This window comes from Aptenodytes forsteri, unplaced genomic scaffold (genome assembly GCF_000699145.1).
Source record: "Aptenodytes forsteri isolate BGI_AS27 unplaced genomic scaffold, ASM69914v1 Scaffold66, whole genome shotgun sequence".
Taxonomy (NCBI): Eukaryota; Metazoa; Chordata; class Aves; order Sphenisciformes; family Spheniscidae; genus Aptenodytes; species Aptenodytes forsteri.
Genome location: NW_008795131.1, coordinates 5,500,674 through 5,524,540, shown reverse-complemented (window position 1 = coordinate 5,524,540; position 23,867 = coordinate 5,500,674). Strand labels below are relative to the sequence as shown.

Below are 23,867 nucleotides of genomic sequence, written 5' to 3'. Positions count from 1 at the left end.
GGCGCTGGTGAGTGCTTCAGAGCCGCCACGGCTACAGCCGGGAAGGGATTTGGGGGTGTTTTGCTCCTCCCGGTGTCCAGGTTAGCGCTGAGGCACGGCCGCGATTTGCAGCGATTTGCAGCGCTGCTGCTGCTGCAGTTTTTAACAATTTTATCGCCGGCTTTCTTGCACAGACCCCACCGCCTCCTCGGTCTCTCCAAAGCTCTTAATTCTGCCCAGTTTGATTTCCAAGTGCAGCCCTTTTGCGCTGAAACGTTGCTATGCTCTTTTCAACCTGCCCTGTCAGCTCCGGGAGGTGCCTGCATTGGGTTTGGTTAATTAGGTGCTATTCAATAGCCCCAGGTGGTCCTGTAACTTGCTGTCATTGGTATGGAAGTGGCCTGTCCTCTCTTTTGTCCGCTCTCTTAACATGCAAGATGCTGTTCATCCGAGTGTTTATAATCTGGTCTCTAGTCAAACTTTACAAGTGGGTCTGAATAAACAACGTTCTGAGGAGGGAAACAATGTCTTTTTAGGCTGAAAAAGCAAAAGCAGTCGGACTGAAACTCTGCTAGTGCCGGTGACTGCTCAGCTGGACGAGCTGGTGCTGCCTCGGCGGCGCCTGGGCACGCAGTGACCAGTGAAGGAGCTGGTGGGCTGAATTGCCCAGTTGCAGGACACCTGAGCAGAGGCACCTTAGAAGGGAGTTGTCAGCTCTCCGCGTTCCTCAACAGTTATTTTGGCTTCTCCACCCCCATCAGAGGTTGCTGGTCGTACCACGTAACAGCCAATAAGCTGCTACAGGCTTTAGCAAACTTGGATGAATGGATTAAGGAGGCACTTTTCAGGCTGAGGCATAGAAAGCACATTTCACCACGAGTGTTGTGCGGGGCAAGTACAATGTGACCTTTAAGTGGCAGAACCTGTGTCTTGACAGGAGGGAAAAAAAAAAAAAAGCAGCTGTTGCAGGTCTGGTAAGGTTGTTAATGGTGTCACTGAACTGTAGCAAATGTTGGTCCAAGCATGTGTCCAAAAAAAAATCCCAAACAAAAAAAAAAAAGAAACCTGGAGTGCGCGTGCGCGCACACACTCTCTAGTACCAACCTGTTAGGCAAGGCAAAGCGCTCGACTGGTTCATCGCTGCACAGTTCACAGCTCGTTTTCTATGTCCAGAAATTTCAACACGAGTAAGATGTGGCGGGGAAATGTTAACTGCAAAAGGGCTTGGCTATGGCGTGGGGCTTTTAGCATTTTCCTGTGTGTTTCTGCTGATTTGCTCGGGCACGGTGATGTGCCAGGATGCTGTTAGGAGCCAGATCAAGCCTGTTGTCTGAGGGGGTGAAAGGCATCGGGGCATTCAAAGGGCAGAGTTCAGAGCCGGAAAGATTTGTGAGGCAAAAATTGCCGTGACGCCCTTGAACATCCCTCCCACCACCCCCGAAATGTCACCTGTCTCAGATGGCTCTTTTTGAGCTATTTATGGGGGAGTGGAGGAACTCCCTCGCGTGCACACAGAGATACAGAGGTTGGGGAAAGCAGCCAGCCCCCCCCCCCCCGCTGTCCCTGGGCTGACAGCCTTGTCTAGTGGCAGCTGCCAGCACAGGGTGTCCCCTGCCCGGTGCTCCAGGCAGCTGCCGAGGCCCAGAGCGGTGGGCTGCCAGGGCCAGGGCGGGCTCTTGTGTGACTTACCGCGGTGTTAGAGGATATCCAGAAGGAAAAGCAATGCAAAAAATCAGGCGAGTGCTGGCACTACAGAGGCGAGGCTTTAGGGAGCCTGGTTCGAAGCTGGGGAGGGGTGAAGCGCTGCCTGCCAAACCCAGCGCTGTTCGTGTGCTTGCATGGGGTTGGCTTTTTAGTTTTGGTTTGGTTTTTTTTTGTTATTTGGGAAACTGAAAAGTATTTCTAGGTGAGGCAGAGCTTCTGAAAAGGGAAGGCAAGCCTTGGACTAATTAATAGCATACTGCGATATGTGGCACTAAACTGTGAGGGCCAAAGTTGCTGTGTTTGGCAGAACTAGTGGTGGAGTGGAGAAAGCAGCTGAAACCTCACCAGGCTGCCAGCGCTGGCTCTGGGTTACAGAAAAGGGGCAGGAAACTGTGGCGATTTCTTCTGGTTTGGTTTTCTTCTGGCAGTCGGTAGCAGTGAGACTTTCAAGGTGATGAAACTTCATTGGGATGCTGCATCTTGCAGAAATAAACTCCTGTTGCTGCAGGGACTCTGCAGCTTTGGGGGACAACTGTCTAAGTATCTACTTTAAAAGTTTCTAAGAATTTGCAAAGAGAATGCCGGTGTGTGTATGTGTGGTGTAATAAGAAAGAAGGTCCTGTAGAAAAGAAAGCCAATGTGTAATCCCAGGTGTAGTACCCACATCTCCCTGCCCACCCCAAGTCCCACCATCCAAACAAGATGAAGGCAGAGGACACAGTGGCACTGAAAGATTATTTAAGCCAACATGTCATTGGATACACTTCATAAAGGGCTTATCCTCTTTTATAAGGATAAATACATGATTAACAGCTCTAACAGTCACGAGCAATGGCCAAGGGATGGCTGCACCTACCCCAGTACAAAGAGGCGTTTGTTGGGTGTTTTTATAGTAAAATGGGGAAATGCTCCATTATCCCCCGGGACGCACCTCTGGGCAGAGCTTTCCAGCCTAAAAACCTGGAAAATCGCTGTGAAAATTGCCAGCAGCAAACCAACCAGCAGGTAAGATGGCAAGTTCTGAAGAGGGACCATCCCTGCTACAGAACAGAAGCAGCCAGAGGATTTTTAAGAGGTTTGAAGGGGGGACTGGAAGAGATGGAGGAGGATCTCTCCTGGAAGCCCAACAGCTCGGCTCGATTGAATGCTAGCTGCAGCACAATCAGGCCTAAAATTGCAGGATGAAACTTTTATTTTTTAACAGTTGTCATAGGCCTGCTTCTGCTCCCACTCCTTCCCCAGGGCTGAACTGGCAATAGGCTCGGCCTGTGACGATAGGTGCTCTTAGGCACGCACCTGCGTGTAACTTAAATCTACCCTTAAAGTCATCTAAGGGACATTAGCAGTCCATCTGGTGATGACCTACTGCTTAGTACAATAGCCCATGCCCGCTCATCACAGAAACGTTAATTACATATCCCACTCTTCCCAGACAGCCCTGTCCTTAGGACTCCCTGTTCTGTCTCTGAAATTACCTTGGGGGGAGAGAAATCGCTTCCAAAGAGCTCCACAGAATGCCTTGACGATAAGTATTTATTAATATGTTACATTTAAACATAAATAATTGAGCAGTAAAGACAATGGTCTGCTCCCAACAAAAATAAATAAGTCAATACACAATATTCATAAAATACAATTAGACAGAATGTTATAACAAATACAACAAAGTTTGCAGAGGTTTTTGTTTTTTTTTTTAAACAGAGTTGTATAGTACATTCCCAACATAGCAAAGAAAAATAGTGCAGTTTTATTTTTTACATCACTTCCTCGGGCTCTGTGAGTTGGAGGGTTTTCTCACTCTTGTCAATTTTTTAAAAAATACTATTTTACTTTTCAAATGAGCAGACACACAAACTGAAGCACTTCTGAGACCTTTCAGCAGCCATGCGCTGGCCTGTAAGACAGCTGGACACACAGCTGTAAATAACGATGCGATCAGACTGCGAGCATGCCTGCAGTACAACTTCTTGGCTCCTAGTCCTGAGCACACCCTAACTCTTGGACGCGCGGGGGCAGGCAGCAGAGCTTACCATAACTTTTTCCTTCTGTAACTCCCACTGTTGTTATTTTAGCACTGTTATGCGCAGAAAGGGGGTTTCCTTCCCAACAGCCGCCTCCGCAGCACCTTTCTCAGCTCTGAGTGGGCTCATCTGTTCTCGCTTCTGTTTCGTGACTGTGATGCTCGTGAGCCCAGAGCACAACAGGCTCGTCCCTGAAGGCATCTGGCTACAGGGGACTTGACTTTTTTTTTTTTCCCCACCTCCCCTCAAAATTTTGAGAGACCAATTTAAGGGAGGGCTTGGCTATTGAGCTGAGAAGTTTGTGTCCGTTTTTTCCCTTTTCAGACTACTATTTACCATTTTTCATTTACTGCAATCATAAAGGAAGATCTAAGCACAGATGGTCTTTCTAGAACCAAATCTGCCTTTTTCTTGTACAAGCAGTGCTCAAGCTCGTGAGGACCCCAAGGCAGCACTTACCTAGTGCAAAAAGCAAGGGTGCCCACTGCTTGGCAAATAACAAGACCAGAGTTACTAACCTATCAGTAGTTGAAGCTTCAGACAGAATAATTTTATTCCCTACACCCCTTTTTGCTAAAATCTGATTTTAAAGCTCATGTGAGCTGATCTAATTAATGTAAACTTCTCTGAGCAACCTGGTCTAGTTGAAGAAGTCCCTGCTCATTGCAGGGGGTTGGACTAGATGGCCTTTAAAGGTCCCTTCCCACCCAAAGCATTCTGTGATTCTATGAAAAGCAGAGTTGTTTTCTCTACGAGGTTCAATGGAAATGTAGCTGTGTAACCCTGTCTGCTCTGAAGGATAAAAAAAAAAAGCAGAAACTCAAAAATTCAGATTTTTAAAATCACTGAGGTTCGAATGGCAAAGGGTGGAATAATTTGGAATACTTGAAGTGCTTAAACTAAGTCCCGAGGTTTTCTAGGAGCACAGGTCACGAGTATCCATGAAATCTGCAGCTAACCCCATTAGCAAAAACCTGCTCCCTCCCTCCCTCCCTCTTGCTGACACAGAGATACACTTTTACTTAGAAACAACACGCACCCGGGGAAAGTAGGTAGAGTATGCGTGGTAATTTTATACAGCATGATGAAGTGCTAGGACAGCAACAGACCTGTCTGCAGCTCCAGGGCAGGAGCCCAGCTAACCACCAGTCACCTCTGCTCTCTACGCAGGATGGGGTGAAATGTGTGCTGCTGCTTAAAGCATGGGGCCAGGCAGGAAAAGAAGTGGCACAGAACTTCCACGGGGCACGTGGGACAGCTCTGCAAACCAGCACGGTGCTGCAGCAAAGTGGATCGGATCCCGTGCAACAACTTCAACTGCTTCATCTGGCAAGTGCCGATACCTGCTTGAGTAGACAAGCGCCTGGTTTGTGTTCGCAGGATCCCAAGGAAAGTCCTCGCAGAAAGCTCTGCAGAGCAGGGAAGAGGAGGCTAGTAGTGTGCAGTGAGTAATCTGGAGGAGGCGAGGCTCTGCTGTGTCTGCTCTGAACTTCAGGGCACTCTGCACAGACGCAGTGAGCGTGGGAGCTGCTAACACAAGCAGGGAACCTGTTTCTGTGTGCTAAACTTGCGTTAACCTGAACTACATTAGGCAGATCTTGTCATCTGGGAATATTTGCAGAGTAAGTTTGCAAAGTAAAATGAAGGCATGTCTGTGGCACGCGTAGGCCATGAAGACTCAGTAGCATGAGCTAGTCAGCAAAGGCTAACTGATGTTTTTAGCTAATGTTGCCAGATCTATTAACCATGTTATTTAGTTTAAGGCCATCCTCCCAGCTGGTAACCTTATTTACTTTAATTGCTGCTAAATATTCTTCTAAATACAAATCCAAATGTTTTAGCAACAGGAGCTCATACGCATTCTCTTCCATGTTCAAGGCATAGACACGGAGTCCACGAACGTGCTCCTCCAAGGACCCAATTCAATGCTTGCAACACTTGCGTAAGTATTGGATCCAGCCTTACCTCCATGGAAGGTTCTGGCAGAGCACACAACGTGCATCCAGGCTTTAAAGGTGCAGTAAGTCAAAATATAAATGTTCTAGTATGTCAAATCCCCCCTTTTTAGTATCTCAAATATGTAGATAGACAGTCTTCTAGAGAGGGAAATCAGAGAATGCAAAAAGATTTTGTCTAGAAATACAAAGTGAGTGTAACAAGGACTATCAAACACAAACCTTATCTGGTGAAGGAAAAGTTCTGGTTTTAAAAGTCTGTTACAAATCTCTCAGATATTTATTACATTACATGGAAGATGCAATTAAAACACCATTCTGAAGTTGCAGTGCAAGAAATGCTCCATCCGATAGCTCACAACAGGGCTCAAATGACAGTCTGTTCATTATCACTTATTTTCAATCAGTGTCTGTACTTTGTAGACAAGGTCTCTTGCTATCCTCAGAATTTCCTCGGCATTATGATGCTCTGCCATTTCTAAAAGACACAGACAAACATTCTTAACTGTCAGCAGCGGGAACTTTTCTGCCTTAGCATTGATACTAATGTAGCATTAGCATTAATTAATTAGTGTAACATTAGCAGCGATCCAAAAGCATTGCAGGGGGTTAGGTTTGTAGAATTAAAAATAGAATAAGTGGATAAGTCCCTTAGTGCTGTAGGTCCTGGCATCAAGATCTAATCCTTCGGGTGTCAGTTCTCTTCTTGCAGAAATCCCAGTGCCCTGCGACCCCAGACCAAGAATGGGAGGTCTGTACCCACACGCGCCTGTGAACAGCCCTCCTGGGATCCCAAAAATGTAAAGCTGAACTCAACTTGATCAAAAGATGCCTCTCCCAGGCAGGGACTATTGCTGGAGTGTCTGGGATGCAAGTGATAACTACAATTAGGAAGGGCTCCGTGTACATGGAGCGACGCGCCCACATGGTTCCACATACAGACGTCCGCACTCTGCAGCTTGAAGTAAGATCAGAAAGTAGCTCTCGACAGACCTGAATCCTCAGTTCCACATTAAACATTTCATTCAGCTCAGGCAAGTGCTGGTGGTTTTTTGTTTGGTTTTTTTGGGGGTGTTTTTTTTTTTGTTTTGGTGGGTTTTTTTTGAGGGAAGCATTAATGTACAGCTTTGGAATAAGAGTGGCTAAGGCAAAAACAAAACCAAATTTGGGGCTTCTGCAACAGATGGCTGAAAGCCACAGCATTGATAATTTAGTAAATTACTGTGATTACACAAAATTATTTTCAAACCTCTTAAAATATCCTAACAGGGAGCACTTGCATTCTGCAGCCAGGAAGAGACCTAGCTTGCTTTGGCAGAATACTTTTTGCTCTGGCAGTACGCGTTGGCTAGCATCGATGGACCACTACGGTAAGCAATCAATCATGGAAGCGGTTTGGGATGTTTTGCATGAACAGTTGCTTATATGTTTCAGCCTCAGCAGGGTCAAGCCCTGTAAAGAGAAATGACTCTGGCAATCTTAAAACCTGCGAGAGACTTTTGCAAAAAATTAAGCAACATTTTAGCACCTCCCATTAAACCAAGGGCAAAGAGTCACTGTGGCAAATCTTGTTAACAGAAATTCTGAAGCTTGCTTTGTGGTAAAAATTACCACTGACACTGAAAAAGCTACCATCTTCTGTGGTCCAAGTAGCTCTTAAAAGGTTGGTTGTGTGTGCCAAGTCAGATCTTCAGGAAGCGCATGAAAATCTGGGCTCTTCATCTATATGAAGGGGTAAGAGATTCAGAGCTTAAAATGACCCAGGGCTTGTCATGACAGCAAGAACACTGCACAACTGCAGACAGTTAGTCTGAGTAAGGGAGAAGGAGCAAACTCTCATTACTTGCTTTTTATCAAAACGGCTCTCTAAAAAAGTCTCTTACCATTAAAAAACTTGATGATATCAGTGAAGTCCATGTTGTTATCACGGATAATCTCTCGATAAACTTCCACAAGTGCTAAGGCAATGAAAAGGACAAAATGTTCTGAAGAGATGTGCTTTGCTGCCCAAATAACTTCCCACACTGTAAATACATCCTCGTACAACAATTCTGAATGGGAATAAACATTACAAGAGCATCTGATTATTCAAATTGACCATTTCCCCCTCTCTAACTAACGTCTTACAGGCCTTATGCAGACATGAATAGTACTCGATGACTCCTTTTCCTCTCCCCCTCTCCTCCAGCCAACTCCTGTCACTTACTTGTGCAAGTACGGCAACAGAATTGGGTTTAAACGAAAATTAAGAAAGAATGTAGGTGTGGTGGTGCAGACTCAACCCCAGGAAGATGCCTAAACTGCAGTAACCATGTGGTAGCAGCACAGGCAGGCCCGTTTGTTCTAGGTAGGGCTACATGACAGGCTGCAAATCTGAATGCATATCCAGGGCCGCCTTCTTGGCTTTGCAGTGAACCTATCAGAGCAAGAGCTCTGCTATTTTTAATCAGCAACAGTTAATTGTATAGTGGATGTGGGTAAGCTAGGTCTACACATGCCGTGATTCAGATATGGCCCATGGAAGCTTTGTCTTCTTGAACCATATAGGCTCATCTTCTGCCCAGTCTGACAGCGAGGTCCAGGGCATTGGGATGTCAGGGACAGGCAATTCTCTGTGAAGGAGTAGCTAGAGGATTTACTATTCAGTTAAGAGTCATAATTCCTCCCCCCTCACTGTCAGGTAGTTGCTCATAATAAATAGCTGATGGATGTGTATCATCTCCCTCTATCACCTTTGTGCTTTAGGTTATTTGAGAGGGATGTCTTCTTTTGATTCTTGCAGATCGATCTGTAACGCAAAGGAGCTACTGACTTGCCTGATAGCAAGATGGGTCTCTTCAGTAACACTGTACCCAATGATTACAAGCAACTGCTTCTGTCAGAGTGGGTGTAGGTGGGTGGGTGTGCTTGTGCAGGGATCCTGGGGTGCTCCCACAGTATATAAAGTACCTCATTCAGCAAAGCACGACAGCTCCTGAGCTATTGCTGAGCTGCTCCTTGTTATGAAATGGATTAGAAAGGAGGTATCAAAGCTTACAAAGGAGTGTGATCAACTTGGGATCACCTTCTTGAGCAAACAGGCATTTGCAGTGAGCAGAAACTTGGCTCCAACCACATTATCAGGAATTTACAACACTCCTTTCTGTGAAGGAGTCTATGAAGCTTTGACTTCATTCCAGTGCTAGTTCATCTCTGAGAGTTGCATTAGCTTTGCTAACTACAAACTCTCTCGTGAGCCTAGCTGCTACTCACCATCCAGACATTTAGACCAAAACACAGAGCTGTTCACAGTTTTGCACAACTCTAAACTATAGTCATAGAACATTATTACCTCTTTTAAAGTCGAGCAGGAACCAGCGATAGCAGAAGTAAAAGTGAGTGTAATCTCCATTCTGGTGCATCAATTCAAAAAGCTCTGAGTCTAGAATCTAAAATATAAAACATCAGCTGTCAGTATCTCATCTGAAAGTAGCCAAGGTCAAAGGTGTTGGAGGCTGGTTAAGACTCCCATGCTGCTCTTTATCACCTGATCTGTGGTTAGTCAGCAGCAGCTGCTTAGCACAGATCTGTCTTTTTACTATGTTTGCAAAATGCCTGTGATGTGGGTGCCCTGACACAGACTGAAGAGGTGAAGAGTTACTGCTGTGCAGGTATGAGGTGACAACAGTCAATCTGCACTGTGATTTTAAAGGTCCAAGCAGCAAGTTACAGATCCTGCTGATTTTCAGCAAGTGGCAAATTTTCATCTTCCCACCCAACTCTACTCTCAGATTGTAACAAAGGAGCTGGGGTGCAAAGAGTGAAATCCATTTACCTGGAGAAAAGAAGGGAGAGAGACTTTTTCATCACAAGTTTGTAATTCTGATGAGCAGTGGCACAGTTCCACACTGCAACATCTAAGCTCTCTGGAACTGAACTACTACTTGCCGTACGTCTGATAGATGTCTTAAATGCGTAAGTACATCTATAGTCATTCCTCATAGATGTCATCCTAAGGACTGCTGGATAAGCTGGGTGGCATCCTCTGTCTTGCTGCTCAACAGAAACACTGCAGACGTATGTTCATGTGCTGCCTGCATTTGCCATGCTGGCCATCTTTGTTGACTGACCTCTATTTTCATTACTTTTTAGTATGCCACCTATCAAACCAAATAATGGCTTATCCTGATGTTCTCACTCTTCTTTATGCTAATCCTGTTCAGGTGCCTGGTGCTTTCTGGAGTGGAATGTCTAGGCCTTAAATCCATCCAAAAAACCACCATTCAGCAAGCATCCTGTGCGATGGTCTATTTAAACCGGTAAGAAATTAAATTTGTGCCACAAATATCAGTGTTTTCTCTTCCAAAAAGCAGCAAAGACTGGATCTTACTGCTATTTTTCATTTACTTCAGTTGAAGCCGGAACGAGCCATAAATGGGAGTCATTACACTGTGTAGCTGGTGTACTGGAGGCAGAAGTCTGGGGGGTTTGTTTTGTTTGTGAAGTTAAGACGAATTGACCTGCTCTAATACACACTCTTCATTGTGACAGCAAATGCTGTTCCCCGAGAAGCAGGAAATCAGTTTGGGGCTGCATAAAACAATTCTTAGCCTCCCCAGCTCTGAAGTACCAGATGACTAGGAGCCCCAGTCATTGGAGTTCCTGCCCTTCGCTGTGGCATCGAGCTAGTTCTGAGCCTCAGCCACAACCTCATCTTCGTTCAAATAAAATTCAAAAAGTCTCACTTGGATTAGGGACCGCATGTTGGCAAAGTGTGTGTCCATAGCACCTCCATTGGGGAAGTTCTGGCTCATCCTCTTCATCAGGTGGCTGAAGCAGCTGTAAGCCAGTTGATCTGCAGATACAATGCAGAACACTCGGTGTTGCTAATTGTGTGACTTCCTTGAACCAAAATTACGTACTGCAGGACAAGGGAAAAACCAGGTTTTCCCCTTTGCTGTTCCCTAATCCCATCACCAGTATTTAGATGAAACAGAAGACAGTACCTGACTCTGGACCATTTTTACTAATTATGTTTCAAAAGAACCCAGCTTGCAGTTGAGTTTTCAGCTTCAGCAACTGCAGAACACAGCTACTTTGAAAATTTAGTAAAATTTAATCTGGAAGTCAGTGAGTGAACAGGGAATCCCTGACATGCTAATGTTTGCCATTTCAACAACAGCCACATGTAAAGAAAATACAAATCAAGAGCTGCAGGTTTGATTTTCCTGGTGAGCTGGCCCTGGTTAATGCATACAACTTCTGAAACAGCATTTCTAAAGAAAGGCCTCCCTAAAGATACCAACGTGTTCCAAAAGAAAACACTTCCTACCATTGTCAAGTACAACCATCAAAGGAGCCAGGAGGTCACACATGCCTTGAACATAACCAACTTCTAGGTGCTCCCAAACATAACTGCAGGAAGAAGAAAACACAAGAGATAATAGGATTAAAAATCCTCTTCCTGCATGGTGGCATCAAAAATTTGTCTTACACCTAAAATAGAAGTCCTTTTGGAAGCTTTTAAGTGTCTTGTTTTAGAGTGCTGTAGAAGATAAAGCTAAAAGTCCAGAGAAGAACTAAAACAATTCAAATCTTTCAACACATTGGTATAAAATGGTGAGTATTTCTGCTGGTTTTTTTTTTCAGGAAGACTGAAGTCTGTAAACAATCCACGATGAGGACAAAGCAGCATGTGAGACAGGAGTCTCTCCTGTAATACAACTCTTGCTGTAGGCACTTAATGTGTTGTGAAAGGGTAAAAGAATGTGATCAATTACCTACTTGCAGGATGAATTAACTAATACCTTAATAATATACTTAATAATACACTACTTTTCTTCCTGTTCCTCAAAAGCTAAAAAATGTAATGAAGTCTAATTTGATTATGCGAGATCAAATCTTACGCAGCTGTTGAATGTGTGCGTCTCAGAACTTTTTGACACTTCACATTCCAGAGTATTTCACAGCTCTGTATTGTTTTCTGCTTGGACCATACCTTAACACACATGGCTTGCATATCAATAGTTTGTGAAAAAACAGCTAACAAAAGCATAACAGTCTATGGAAAAAAGCCCAGATTTTTAAAAAGTACCTGGGGTTTTTTTGGCTTTTGTTTTCTTTTTTCCCCCTAGGTGGAATCTTGGTATCTTTTCCAAGTGTTGAAGTCTATGACACTTTCTGCTCTAAGTATGTTTAGCCTTCATGGCAATTTGCATTCCTAAAAGTGAAAACTAGTTTTCTGTGGATTCCAGCTCATCTCAGTGGTCAAAGATGCTGTTTTGATTTGAAGATGTAGTCTTTCTGTCTGCTTAGCACATGTCCCTCAACACAGTATCTGGGCACCTCACAATTATTGTCACCTTTATAGCATGCCATTAGAGCATGGATATATTATCCTCATAAGTAGGAAACCAAAGCTAATAGTGCGTTTAGAGAATAGTTCAAGGTGACTAATAGGGTCTGTCTCTTGATGTAGAAAGAGAATCTTCCCAAGCCTGCATTCCAAACTTGGACCACCTATCATACCCATGCTCTCTAACCTACCATCCTACCTGTTCCTCCTTCTTGCAAGCTTTAAGTTCATTAGTGTTCTTATACAGACTATTATTTTCATATTATTATAGTTCATGAATTATGACAGAAATGTGAAAAGTAGTTCAGTTTACAAGCTGTATTACCTGCACATGACATTTCGGAGTTTCTCCAGGTTATCAGCAGTAAAATACCAGTAATTCCGATCACATCTCTGGACATCTTTATCAATTCTGTGCAAATTTAAGGCAACAGTGTCCAATAACTCTATCTAGAAGAGAAAAGTTTTAGTTAGATCTCCTGAGTTTAGAGCATTCCCAGGACTTGGTGCAGATTCGCTCTGAGAATCAACAAACCAGAAATAGTACAATTATACTTCGGGCATATGAGAGCATCGAATTACTCGATTACTGTCAAAAATCCCTGGTAAAATGCATACGCTTTCACTGGTAAATGTTCCAAGCCTGTCCCATTTCCAAAGAGTTATTTCATAGTTGAACAACACAGTTATTTCTAGTTGAACAACTTCAGCAGAGAGAGGCAAAAACTCAACTACTCATCTGTTGACAGCAACACTAATAGAGTCAGTGGAGTCTTGAATCTAGATTTAGGTTGTGGTTCGATTTGATTAAATGTGGCGTTTAGCTTGAATTAAATGACACTGAAATCTTACAAGTGGTGTGTTGTCCACATCCCCACACCTCCTCCCAGCCCCCGGAAATTTTTAGCTGCTAGAACCATATCACATGCTTTTCCTTGCCCTCCCTCTCAAAAAAAGACCCAAATTTTTCTTGCTTATTTCCAATCTAGTCTCAAAAAAAGACCCAAATTTTTCTTGCTGTCTTATTTCCAATCTATCTCAAAATCCAGATGAAAAGATTTAGATGCAAAAACCCTCAGTTATCGTCCCACCACCTGTAGTTCTAGTTTGGGACTGTCTCTCATTAAATCCTATCTGAAAAAGTACAAGTCTCTGCTAGAAAAGCAATGCTGTGCAGAGAGACGATGATACTGATGTTGTGACCTACTGTGTAGGATGCAGCGCAGACAGAAGCAACATCCATTAAATAATCCACCTGGGAACACAGCTGCTCTTCTGATACAGAATCCTGAGACTGCAGTACAACCGACTTGGCTTTCTGCATACGTGGTGTGTCTGGATCAGTCCTTTCCAAGTCAGTGCTAGCTGTTTCTTCAGCCCCATCTTCAAAGGAGACACTCTGTCCGTCATCAATACTGGACAGGATGCCCGAGGCCACAGAGTAGTTCCTCGAGGATGGCAGCCCAGAGTCGGGGGAGTCAAACTCCACAGACTGTTGCTCTATGGCAGCTACTGCTGCTGGCGTGTCGGCAGACACCACGGTGAAAGTGGGGTCGTCCTGACCTTTTGAGTCCCGCTCCGCTGAGTCCATTTCATCTACAGATATAAAGACCTGGGGGTGGGCAGGGGAGAGAAGATTCGGATAAAGCAGAGAAGAATAGAGAAGCAAAAAACATTAATGTAGCAAACAAACCTCCAGCCACGAGAGAAAAATGACATTACTGCAGTGAACAAGATTACTGATTAATAGAGCTTCCCTGCATGAAAATAGTTGAGAGCTCCTCACTCAGTCTTTATACTGAGACTGTAAGTCTAAAAATAATACCAATTTGTAATCTCATATCCATCTCCTATGATGATGTCTCCCCCTTTCATAATCTTTAATTAGAAATACCTTGGAAAGCAGCGAAGCTTCCCTACCTGCAACACCAGCAATAAAACATCTGGTCATTGCAATACATCTTTGAAGACAACCAGCATACCTCAGGCTGCTGACAATCCAGTTCAGCTACTGCTGTTTGAAGTCAAGACTGGCCTTCAAATTCTTTTCATGCAACCGCTTTACCTCTTCTCTTGCTAAAAAACTCTTTGTTGAACTATTTCAAGTTCTCTTCTCTCTTGCCTTACTGAAATCAGTTAGCTAACTGTTTGAAATCTGCATACGTAATGGATGCCTATAGACACATTTGGCACACATATGCCAGCATTCCTGTCCAACAATATGAAAAGAAACCCCTTTCTTGGTTATTCAAGTTACAGAGGGGTTAATTCAGTTTGCCCTTCTACTGCTTAGATTGACAAATGTCCCCTCTCCCAAACTAAAATCACACCCAACCTGTCAATCAGGGACATGACAGAATCAAAAATATGCTTTAATAGTAGCGATCTTTTGCTCTATACTGGATTTGAATAAAGGACCTACAGGTAAGAGATCTAGAAAGCTATTCCTCCTCTGAGAGAAGGATCTTCTATAGTAGGTGAACCTTAAAGCCCTTTAGGCAGGTCCTGCTTAAGAACAGCTACAGACTAACCGAAATAAAGATCTGCTTTTAGCTCTATTATGGAGGCACTAGAGCTTCAAATTCTGTACAGGATTCAAGTAGCTCCAGACTGATGGAGCTGTGCTAACCTAAGTCTCTGCTTCCCTGGGCTGTACCTCTGCAAATGCCTAGCCTCCCGCGCTGCCTGCACCATATGGGTGAATGGGAAGGGAGTACCTACATCGTTGCTGATGGTAGAGTCCCTGTGAATCAGCCGCTGGACATGGCTGTCAATGCTGCTGCCCGACGAAAACTTTGCCAGTGTGGCAGAATGCGATTCTTTCTCTCGCTGCTTTACAATGACCTCACAGGCTTTCCACTCAGCCATGACCTTCTGATACCGGAGGGCAATGTCTTCATCCACCTGCAGACAGACAGACAGACCCCGAAATGCTGATCCTCCTTGAAAGATAGCATTAACAATGAGTGGAAGCCAGGAGGGAGAGGTCTAAAGCAAGTGTAATGTCTGAAACGAAAAGCCTGAAGGATCCTGAAGCCCTCTTGCTACGCACATCACTGTGACTGGAAAGCGCAACGACTGGAGCAGCAAGGTGTTGGGTATTTACTGCAGGGAATAAACTATCACTGTAGACACCAGAAAGATTCATATAAGCATGCATATACGCTATCAACAGTGCTTCAACATTGTTCAGGAAAGAACAAAAGATGTCACTGGCTTTCATGTGAAACCCACATAGAAGTCAGATGCAATCTGATGGAGCAATTGCTGCCTCTAACGGGATTATTCCTAATTTCATTACACCTCCTTCCCAACTCCTTCGCTATTCCAACTCTAACATAGCCCTTGCAATGAATTCCGGGTCATAGGTTTGTAGACATCAGCCTGTACAGAGTTAGATGCTGGAAGAGACTCCTGAACAGTAGAAATCCCAGCTCACACAGCCCAGTCTTGGGGCTGCACTGCGCACGGCCAGATCCAACCACTCTGGTTCCCATAGCGATAAAACAGATTTTTGCCACTTCTGGCTTCCTCTGTTGAAAGACAGACACAGAAACCCCCCTTGAGCTATTAAGGGACACGTAGTAATTTTACTACTCTGTCACTTGTCAAGAGCTGAAGAGAAACCGCAATTGTGAGTTGGCTTCAGGCTCTGGACTCTGCTGGCTAGAGTTGCTACCAGAGCATTCATGCTAAGAGCTGCAGGCTATTTGTCACTTGAGGTAGCTGTCGAGTCATAAATCATAAAATACAACAGTTAGTAGAAAGCTGGAGGACAGCCATGTTTGGGAGTGCCCCAGATACCGATGGAGGACTGCAAAAATATCATCAGAAGGCAAAGATGATAAATCACCTGTGATTACCTCAGATAAGGAGACAGTAAGTTTCCTATACATGCAAATGTTATGACTGTTTTCATGTCATTCATTTAATAGACTCTTACATTCAATGGTAAGCTTTAGACTCCAACATTTCTTTGAGGAGTCTGTTATTACTGTTATTTACTACTGGTGTTGAGTAGCTCATTAGAATTCCAGATAAGGTTTGGAGCACCCCTGTGTTAGTATGCTACAAACTCAGGGAAAAAAAAATTCCTATAGGAGCTTGCATTCTGCAGATCAGACCTTTTATACCTTGCAACATATCTTTATGAATTTACTGTAATTCCTATTGTACAAATGGACTCAAGTATTTCTCTCTTCCTGCCAAATCTCTTATGTTCTAGCTGTATACATGCATGTGCCCTTTGAAGCTGGGGCTAGAATCCATGAGTTGTGGCTCCAGATCTCCCACTCTAAAAACTAAGTATCTGGGTCCTTTTTTCAGTTCCAGACATACCTTCTATTTCTACACATGGATCATAAATCTGATGGTTCATATACCTGTGGAGAACAGACAGCAAAATGCAATCTATGCAAGACTCCAATATCCTATATTTCTTGAAAATTTTTGAGTTTAAAAAAAAAAAGTATAATTAATGGAGCACCAAAGGAAAATGTAATAAATTCACACTGCATCTGGAAGTGCTGCAATTTAGCCAGATCTCTGCTGCTGAAGCTCTGAACCAAATTCATAGAACTGTTTGGAAGGGCCCTCCCTTTTTCACCAAGACAGTAAGAGTTAGGGAACCAGCCCACATGGTGCTCCTGAAGGACTTCTTTTTTCAACTTGTGCTGTATGCAAAAAGGGGTGATCGAGCAAGTCCCCTCGTAGAACAGATGTACTTTCCAGCAGGACTACGGCAATGTATCAGCCTGACTGGATGTCTGGATTTGCTTCTCTTCTGAGGCAGTTTGCCTGGCCTTCAGGAGATGAGGCAACCAGCAGGACTTACTGCCCTTGGTGGTTTCTGAGGTACTTTGTCTTCTTCCGATGCTGATGTCATGGGAGGGCAGGAATTTGCCTCAGCAGTGCTCAGCGGAACATTCTTGATGTACACACTATAGCTGGAAAATCTAAATGTAAATGCCTACAAAGATGACTGGATTCAGGGTGAAGAATCTGGATTGCGACCCAGTTTGAACAGTTACGGGGTATGTTTCTCCATCCGTGTTCAGAACCGGTTTATAAAGATTAGTGTGAGGAAAAACAAGTCAAATGGCTGTAGCAATTTTTAGTAAGAAGAATATAAAGTGCCCCCTGTTTGCAAGATAGCTAATTTTTCCATTGCAAGGCTCTAGGTCAGGCTGCCCTTCTGATCTGCAGGTGCTCACAGGGATATAAACTATCCCTTGGAATATAAAATAATTGGGAGTTAGCAAATGCCAAATGTTTTGATATATAAACCACTCCTTATCCATTTAATCCAGAACAGGATCAGCATGAGTGCTACCTCCCTGGTAATAACACTGACAGAGAAGCAGATTAACGTGTTAATTACATTCCAGGGCAAACCTCATTACTGTTCTAGACAGTTCAGCAAACATTTGGGTGATTCTTAACGTCAGTTAAAAGCAATGTTTTACCAACATACAAATCCAGACCTTACCCACAGGGCAGTGTCCTACTATAGTCCTATGGCTCTGCGAAGGAGAACATCCCTTTCCTCAACAGCCAAGGAGTAAGACTAGCGGCAGTGTTGGGGTCCCTAATGGCGGACGGGTGCTCCCACTACCTGTGAGCCCAAGGACTGCAGGAGACCTTTACACTAGCGGAGGCACTACCCGATCTGCTCATCACCGTAGGCCTATACTTAAGTTCTTGCTCTGCACATGATCAGCTGTACAGCTGCGTTACGGTACGAGCCAGAGCCTATTACGCATCACCTGAGGGTAATATATTACCTTTGGCTCAGTACTGCAATAAAAACGCCACACCGCATTCGTAACAGCAGCTATGCTGGATCAGATAAAGGCTGGTGTAGCCTAGCAGACGCTTACGGAAAGCATATAGTAGTCAGGAACTGGAGTATTGCTGTATTTTTCTCAGCAGTCTGGCTTAGGACCACATCCAGTTTCTGTTCAGTAAGCGTAGCTGAGTGAAGGCATGACTGTGCCATTTTGCCCAGCCCTATCAGTTTGTTACCAGCAGCCTGGTTTATTATCAAGGCACTTGCCCAGTAATTACTACAAATGAAAGCACTCAGCGAAGTAAGAAGTTGGTATTGCTATAAACAGATTAACAAAGGGAGATAATATAACTAAGAGATGGGCAAATTGTAGTTTCATTAATGGAAACTATATACTTAATGCCAAGTTTCAGACTGTGAAATAAGGCTGTGACATAACCTAGGCAATTATTCACTGATCAATGTTAGCAGCAGCATGGGAGACATTAAGAGGAACAGTGTCTCATATGAAATTGCACCTTGTGTTTTACAGAGGCACATCTTATTTAAGTCTAGCAAAAGCATAATGAACGTACAAATCGAACCCTCCTCTGGGTATTTTTAGCCTCTAGACAGTAACTCCAAGTGCACTTCAGAAGGTACTTCTGGGCTGTTCACAGCTCCAGTAGCATTCCACACGTGCAGTAGCAGCATCATGTAGATAAAGTAGTTATTTCAAAGAGCGTTTTGAAGCATAACTCAGCCAACACACCATATAAAAGAGGGATAACTCAAATTACTATCCAAATATGAGTGTCTCCCCGTTTTATAAGTGACAAATTTGTGAAAACAGGATTTGCTCGGGGCGAGTGCATGTCACAGGCAGAGGCTGAATGCAGGTTTCCTGACTTCAATAAAGAACTCCTTTTAGTGATTTTCAGACATGATAACATGATATCATAATCCCTCTACTAACGTGTCACTCATGTTTTCAGTAGCATTTTTCCCTTAGGAATATTAAACAATAATAAAGACTAACACTTGCTGTTCAGAAAACAAAACCTATTCTGCAAACGTAATTCAAATCCCTGGAAAGGTGTGCTTACCTGGTCCATCTCCTTTTTGGCCATGCCGAATTTATAGTGACCTAACAAGAATGGCCATACTTCCTTTCGAATCTCATGCTGTACCCCACCGTAGTAAACTCTTCTTAGTAATTCCAGTTCCTTGTAATTCTACAGCAGTCAGGAGAAAGAAGTATTGAAAGTAATACATCTTTATTTTCCTCAGGCATGCTCACATACACTTAATACCAAGTATAAAGACAGTGAAACGCATGCGTGGCACTAAATACATTTTGCAACTTCATGCATGCCTTTAGGGCCCTAGCTCAAATCCGGTCTAACGTAAGTTGTCATGCCTCCCATGAAAATAACCTAACTTTTAAGAGACTAGAGGAGTCATGACATCAGTTGTTTTGATGTTATGATATCTTTGCCATCATCAGAGATGCAAAGGATAAAAGAGATTTTAGGAATTGACTCACTCTCACTAGAAAGAGAAGTGATCCTGTGAAGACTAGAAAACACCTTTAATGCTTCCTGGGGCCAGTTCTAAGGGATACCATGCTCACTGCAGCAGTGTGTGTGAGCTAGTTTAATTAATGATTATAAAGGTATTCTGTTACTTACCTTCTTGTCCTTCTGATACTTGCTCCAGACCTCTTTAGTCAGGCCTCCTGCAGCACTGGATGGTTTGTCAGGTGGGATGATAGTGTGGTTCACGAGGGCAGACAGATGTGTTCGCACTGTCGACAAATGGCGGCAGTAGGCAAGCCCTGTGGTTGGGGCGGGAGGTAAACTTATAAATGAGCAATCTGCCTAATATCAGGAGCCCCTTTCTGAAGATGAAGCTGTGACATTTAAACCTGCTGCTAATAATCCTTTATGAACTAAACTTGCATTGTACTGTGTAAGAATGAAGAATTGAAGCAGAGCCAAAGATTAAATAAATCTTACACAGACTAGTAAAATCCAAGTAGAGTATTACGCTGCAGTGTAAAACTACATTCTGTCTTCACTAAGCATCAGTTCACCCATTGCTGTATGTAAAACCCACAAATAATGGAATTATGAAGCTATGACTCTTGAGTCACGTCCACCCTACTGCCCTGAGGTGATCTGACTCAAAAATAAATTTGGGTTTGGACTGCTTTCTTCACTTACATCCATAAAAGGCTCTGGAAACTATTTGCCTCTTCATGCTTTCACACAACATCTTCAATGGAGTTCTGTGAAGACACATTAACAGGAACACGATAGGTCATGAGGACAGAGATCATCATGAATTTTATGCTGATCCCTATGACCTACACATAGCAATTCTTTCTCTGCACCAAGATTTATTTAGCTTAAAGGACAACAATAATGACAAATTACACTTTTTAAAGCATTCTCCCCACCAGCATTTTGGCCCAAAACTGTTTCACCTGGCACATTTAGCTACAACTGCTGCAGGTGCATTGTAAAGGTCCTTGTCAAATTAGATGAATTGTTGCCCTTCATTGTAATTGTTAATGACTTGGTAAAGAAAACGCTTCCAGAGCTGAATTATATTAAAGCACGCAGGAGAACTAGATGCAATTTTTCTATCAAAATGTGACTTGAGAGTAGTTTAATAGGTTAGTTTTAATAAACTAAATTTCTTCCTGTATAACTCCATCTTTTTATGTTAGAAACTACTTGAAAATTGTTACTCTTCGTCTCTGGTGCTGCAACCGATAAAACCTTCCTGCTTTTAACTGTGGCACGCACAAAGTCTCCCAGGTAAGCTCTCTGCTCAACTTGCTTACCTATCATGGATGCAGTTGCAACAGCTGGGTATATCGTAGGGAGAGCTGCCTGTTGAACAGGAGACACATGAGGAGCCTTGGCTGCAGTGCTCCAGCTGCCACGAAAGCAAGTTTGCCCCAAAGCCTTGCATCTCTATCATTTCGCTGGTGTCTAGGGAAAAACCAAACAACACAGCAGGCCATCAACCTTTCTTCTTCTTTCCCCCTCTTCCTCCTGTGCATCCTGATGGCTTCATGCTTTACTTCTCAGCAGGTTCTGAACCTTGATTCCAAAAAGGGGAGAGCACCATCCTAGTGACCTCAGAAATACTGCTCTCGGCACATCTAAACCAGCTGCATGCTGTGCACGGTCACTTCCCATAAAGTCAAATCCCTTCACCATTTCACCCTTTCTTGCCCATGCACATCCCAGTTCGTGTTTCAAGAGAACAGAGAAAAGGGTGCTGCAGTAAAAACTGAAGCTGGTTCTTGTGTAATGCTATGGTAATGTTATTCATGGCCAGAAGAGATCATCTAACCTGACCTTCTATTTAATTCAGGTCTCAGAATTTTATTTTGCAGTTCCTGGAATCAGCCACATAACTGCTAGTCCAGCTAGGGTGAAAGTTTGAGCATAAAAGAAATTAAGACAAACTGATTCAGTTATTTTCAGAAGATGCTTCTTTCCCCCTCAGAACCAGATCCTAGAATGTTAAGCACAGAAGGATAGTTCAAGTCTTACTAATGTCAACACTGTGTTTATAAAAGTAGGATACTCTGCAGGAAAATGTGATCCAACAGTACAGTGCAGCTCCTTGAGTTATCCCTGCTCCACCAAATCTATTTGCCTTTTTAAGCAGCTTCAGGAAGGCAACCCCAAAAAATCACCCGTTGCCTTCAGAAAGCTTGGCTTCAGCTCTTCAACTTTCCCAGCTGGCATTTGAGCTCTTGGGTTTTTTGTTTTATAATAAATAACTGGCCTTTCAGCTCACCCATGATTAAAATTAAGGCAAATGCCGTAATACTGCATGTCACCAAATTAACATTTGTAAGCAAAATCCAGTCCCCTGGGCCGTGCTTTCAAAACATACATTTGTTGGGTGGTGGTAGGGGCAATTCCAAACCATCTCATGCATTTTAAATCAAGGTAGCATAAAGCATTTTAGTAGTGCCTATTAGAAAGTGGGCATAGGTGAGGAAGGAGTGGAGTAAAAACATTTGTTAACAGAAAAAGCACAGGCTCATGCGGAAGCAGTCATGTGTATTTCATTTCACAAAACAAAGTGTGATGCAAAAATGCTCTTCACCTTAATTCTTCAGGAAGGAGCTGAATGACCCAGTATTTATTGCAGCTTCTTACTGGTTTCAAATAAAAACCATTGGACAAGCATTTTTAGATGATTATTTTTTGCCTCCCCTCTACAAACAAGAAAAGTGGGTTTTTCAGTTTTAATTTTTTATTTTATTTTTTAGAGAAACAAGGAAAGAACCCCACAGAACCTAAAGATTCAGATGAAAGGTACCTGAATTAGTGAAGAATTAGAGTGAACAGCATCTTTTATTTAATTGTAGTGGTGTTATCTGTAACTTCAGCTACATGCAAAAGTCGAGCATGTTGCAAAATGTGAAAGCAAATGGCTAGCAAACCTGCTACAACAGTGTTGTCATTATTTAAAAGGGATGCTGCTGGAGAGACAACAGCCAATCCAATCTAGTTCAGCGAGAATCACTACTCAAACAGCAGACATATTCCTAACTCTACCATTACCTTCAAGATTAAATAAGCAAAAGCAGGTATCTGACAGCCGTTCTACTGGGACAACTTAAAATTTCCATTACCTGACTAAAGACTAAATTGTGTTTCTTATGCATTAGATCACAGCATTAGCCTCTTAACATGTGTAGGTGGCAGTGTTAGACCTTCCTCCTTTCCGTTATCACCCATATCCAGACACGATCAGTTAAGACACACAGAAACTTCCTGAAAGAGTATCTTTTTTCAAGGGGAATGCAGTATTTTTGGGAGTTTCTTTCCATCCATACCTTCCAAGAACTCTTTATTAACTTGGGCTGGGCTTTGTCAGTTTCTAGGGACTACTACCTTGGAATAAGCGTGTGGGCAGCCTAGAAGAAATGAGGAGGATCTCCTTGAACACATGTTCATATCCTACCTAAACAGAACTTAAGCACTATACAGAGATGCAGGGCAACTGTTGTCTCCTACAGTCAGTCCCACCAGACCAGGGCTAACATCTATTTGGAACCAAAATCATTGCTCCACTATTTAAAGGTACGAGCGTCTTATCTGGAGTCAAGATACATTGTATTTTTCTTAGGAAACAGAAATACCAAAAAAGCACATTCATGCTACCGTAACGAATGAAGAATACAGACAAGAGCCAAACTTGCAAGCAGTTGCTCTCCTTCCTACCTCCTCTGCAGATGTCAGACTTTTGAGAGCTACTTTACAGCCTGATAACAGAGAAGATTCTGTTCTTGCTGATACGCTCCAGTTATTAGGAAGAGGCAGAGGCTGTTGTTCTGATTATAACAGGAGCGCGCCAGACTTGGCACATGCACTCAAGAGGTATCAAGGCCAAAAGTCTGGCGGTATTGAAGCTGTGCCGTAACTGGTAAGCCTAGAGGAGGGAGAGATTTCACATGAACTAGTGGAGCGGCCTCGACAACACCTGCCTGTCTTCTGAACAACTGCAAGCCTTAGAATCCAAGCTGTGCAGGAGGGGTTTGGCCTGGGGAGTGGATTATTTTGTACAACATTCAGCTTCCTCCTTTGAGAAAGCAAGGATTTCTCAGTCTCCAGAACTATGCTACTAGATCCTGAATGCTTGCTAATACATACACTTCTTGAGAATACCGACTTAATACATCTGTTATGAATTGCTTTAGGAAAAGAATTAGATGACAAATTTTGGAGGGTGGGGAGTCTTGCAGCTGATATCCGAAACCCACCTAGCCTATGAATGCAAGAAGTGGAATGAAAGCACCCAACCACAGAAAGGTATTGCATCTCCGTACAATCTTCTCTGCACACTTCTGCTACCTTACAGAGGTATCCAAAGTGCGGGAGCATGCATACTTGAACCATCCCTGGGCTGAAATTGTAACTCACTACACTTCTGCCCTATTCTGCCTACAGAGGCACACTCCATTTCTCACTTTGCCCAGCACATCACTACTATTGCTGTAATGGTTCACCTCTGATCCTTCCTACACAAGGCTGCCCTCCCCAGTCTGTTACGCTGTACACGACTAACTC

At 43.4% G+C, this 23,867-nt stretch overlaps 1 protein-coding gene across 1 annotated transcript in view; it reads right to left on the bottom strand.

Moving 5' to 3' along the window:
* Window positions 1-5,766: 5,766 nt before the first annotated feature.
* SGSM2 (small G protein signaling modulator 2) overlaps window positions 5,767-23,867 on the bottom strand; it is a 55,556-nt gene continuing 37,455 nt past the window's right edge. Inside the window, exons 12-23 of the mRNA XM_019471790.1 lie at window positions 20,612-20,762; window positions 19,986-20,050; window positions 19,452-19,597; window positions 18,867-18,995; window positions 14,715-14,897; window positions 13,201-13,605; window positions 12,319-12,443; window positions 10,971-11,053; window positions 10,384-10,493; window positions 8,991-9,087; window positions 7,543-7,710; window positions 5,767-6,137 (exon numbers count right to left, since the gene is read on the bottom strand). Coding sequence (XP_019327335.1) covers window positions 6,049-6,137; window positions 7,543-7,710; window positions 8,991-9,087; window positions 10,384-10,493; window positions 10,971-11,053; window positions 12,319-12,443; window positions 13,201-13,605; window positions 14,715-14,897; window positions 18,867-18,995; window positions 19,452-19,597; window positions 19,986-20,050; window positions 20,612-20,762 — 1,751 coding nt within the window. The 3' untranslated portion in view covers window positions 5,767-6,048. The remainder of the gene's footprint in view (window positions 6,138-7,542; window positions 7,711-8,990; window positions 9,088-10,383; window positions 10,494-10,970; window positions 11,054-12,318; window positions 12,444-13,200; window positions 13,606-14,714; window positions 14,898-18,866; window positions 18,996-19,451; window positions 19,598-19,985; window positions 20,051-20,611; window positions 20,763-23,867) is intronic.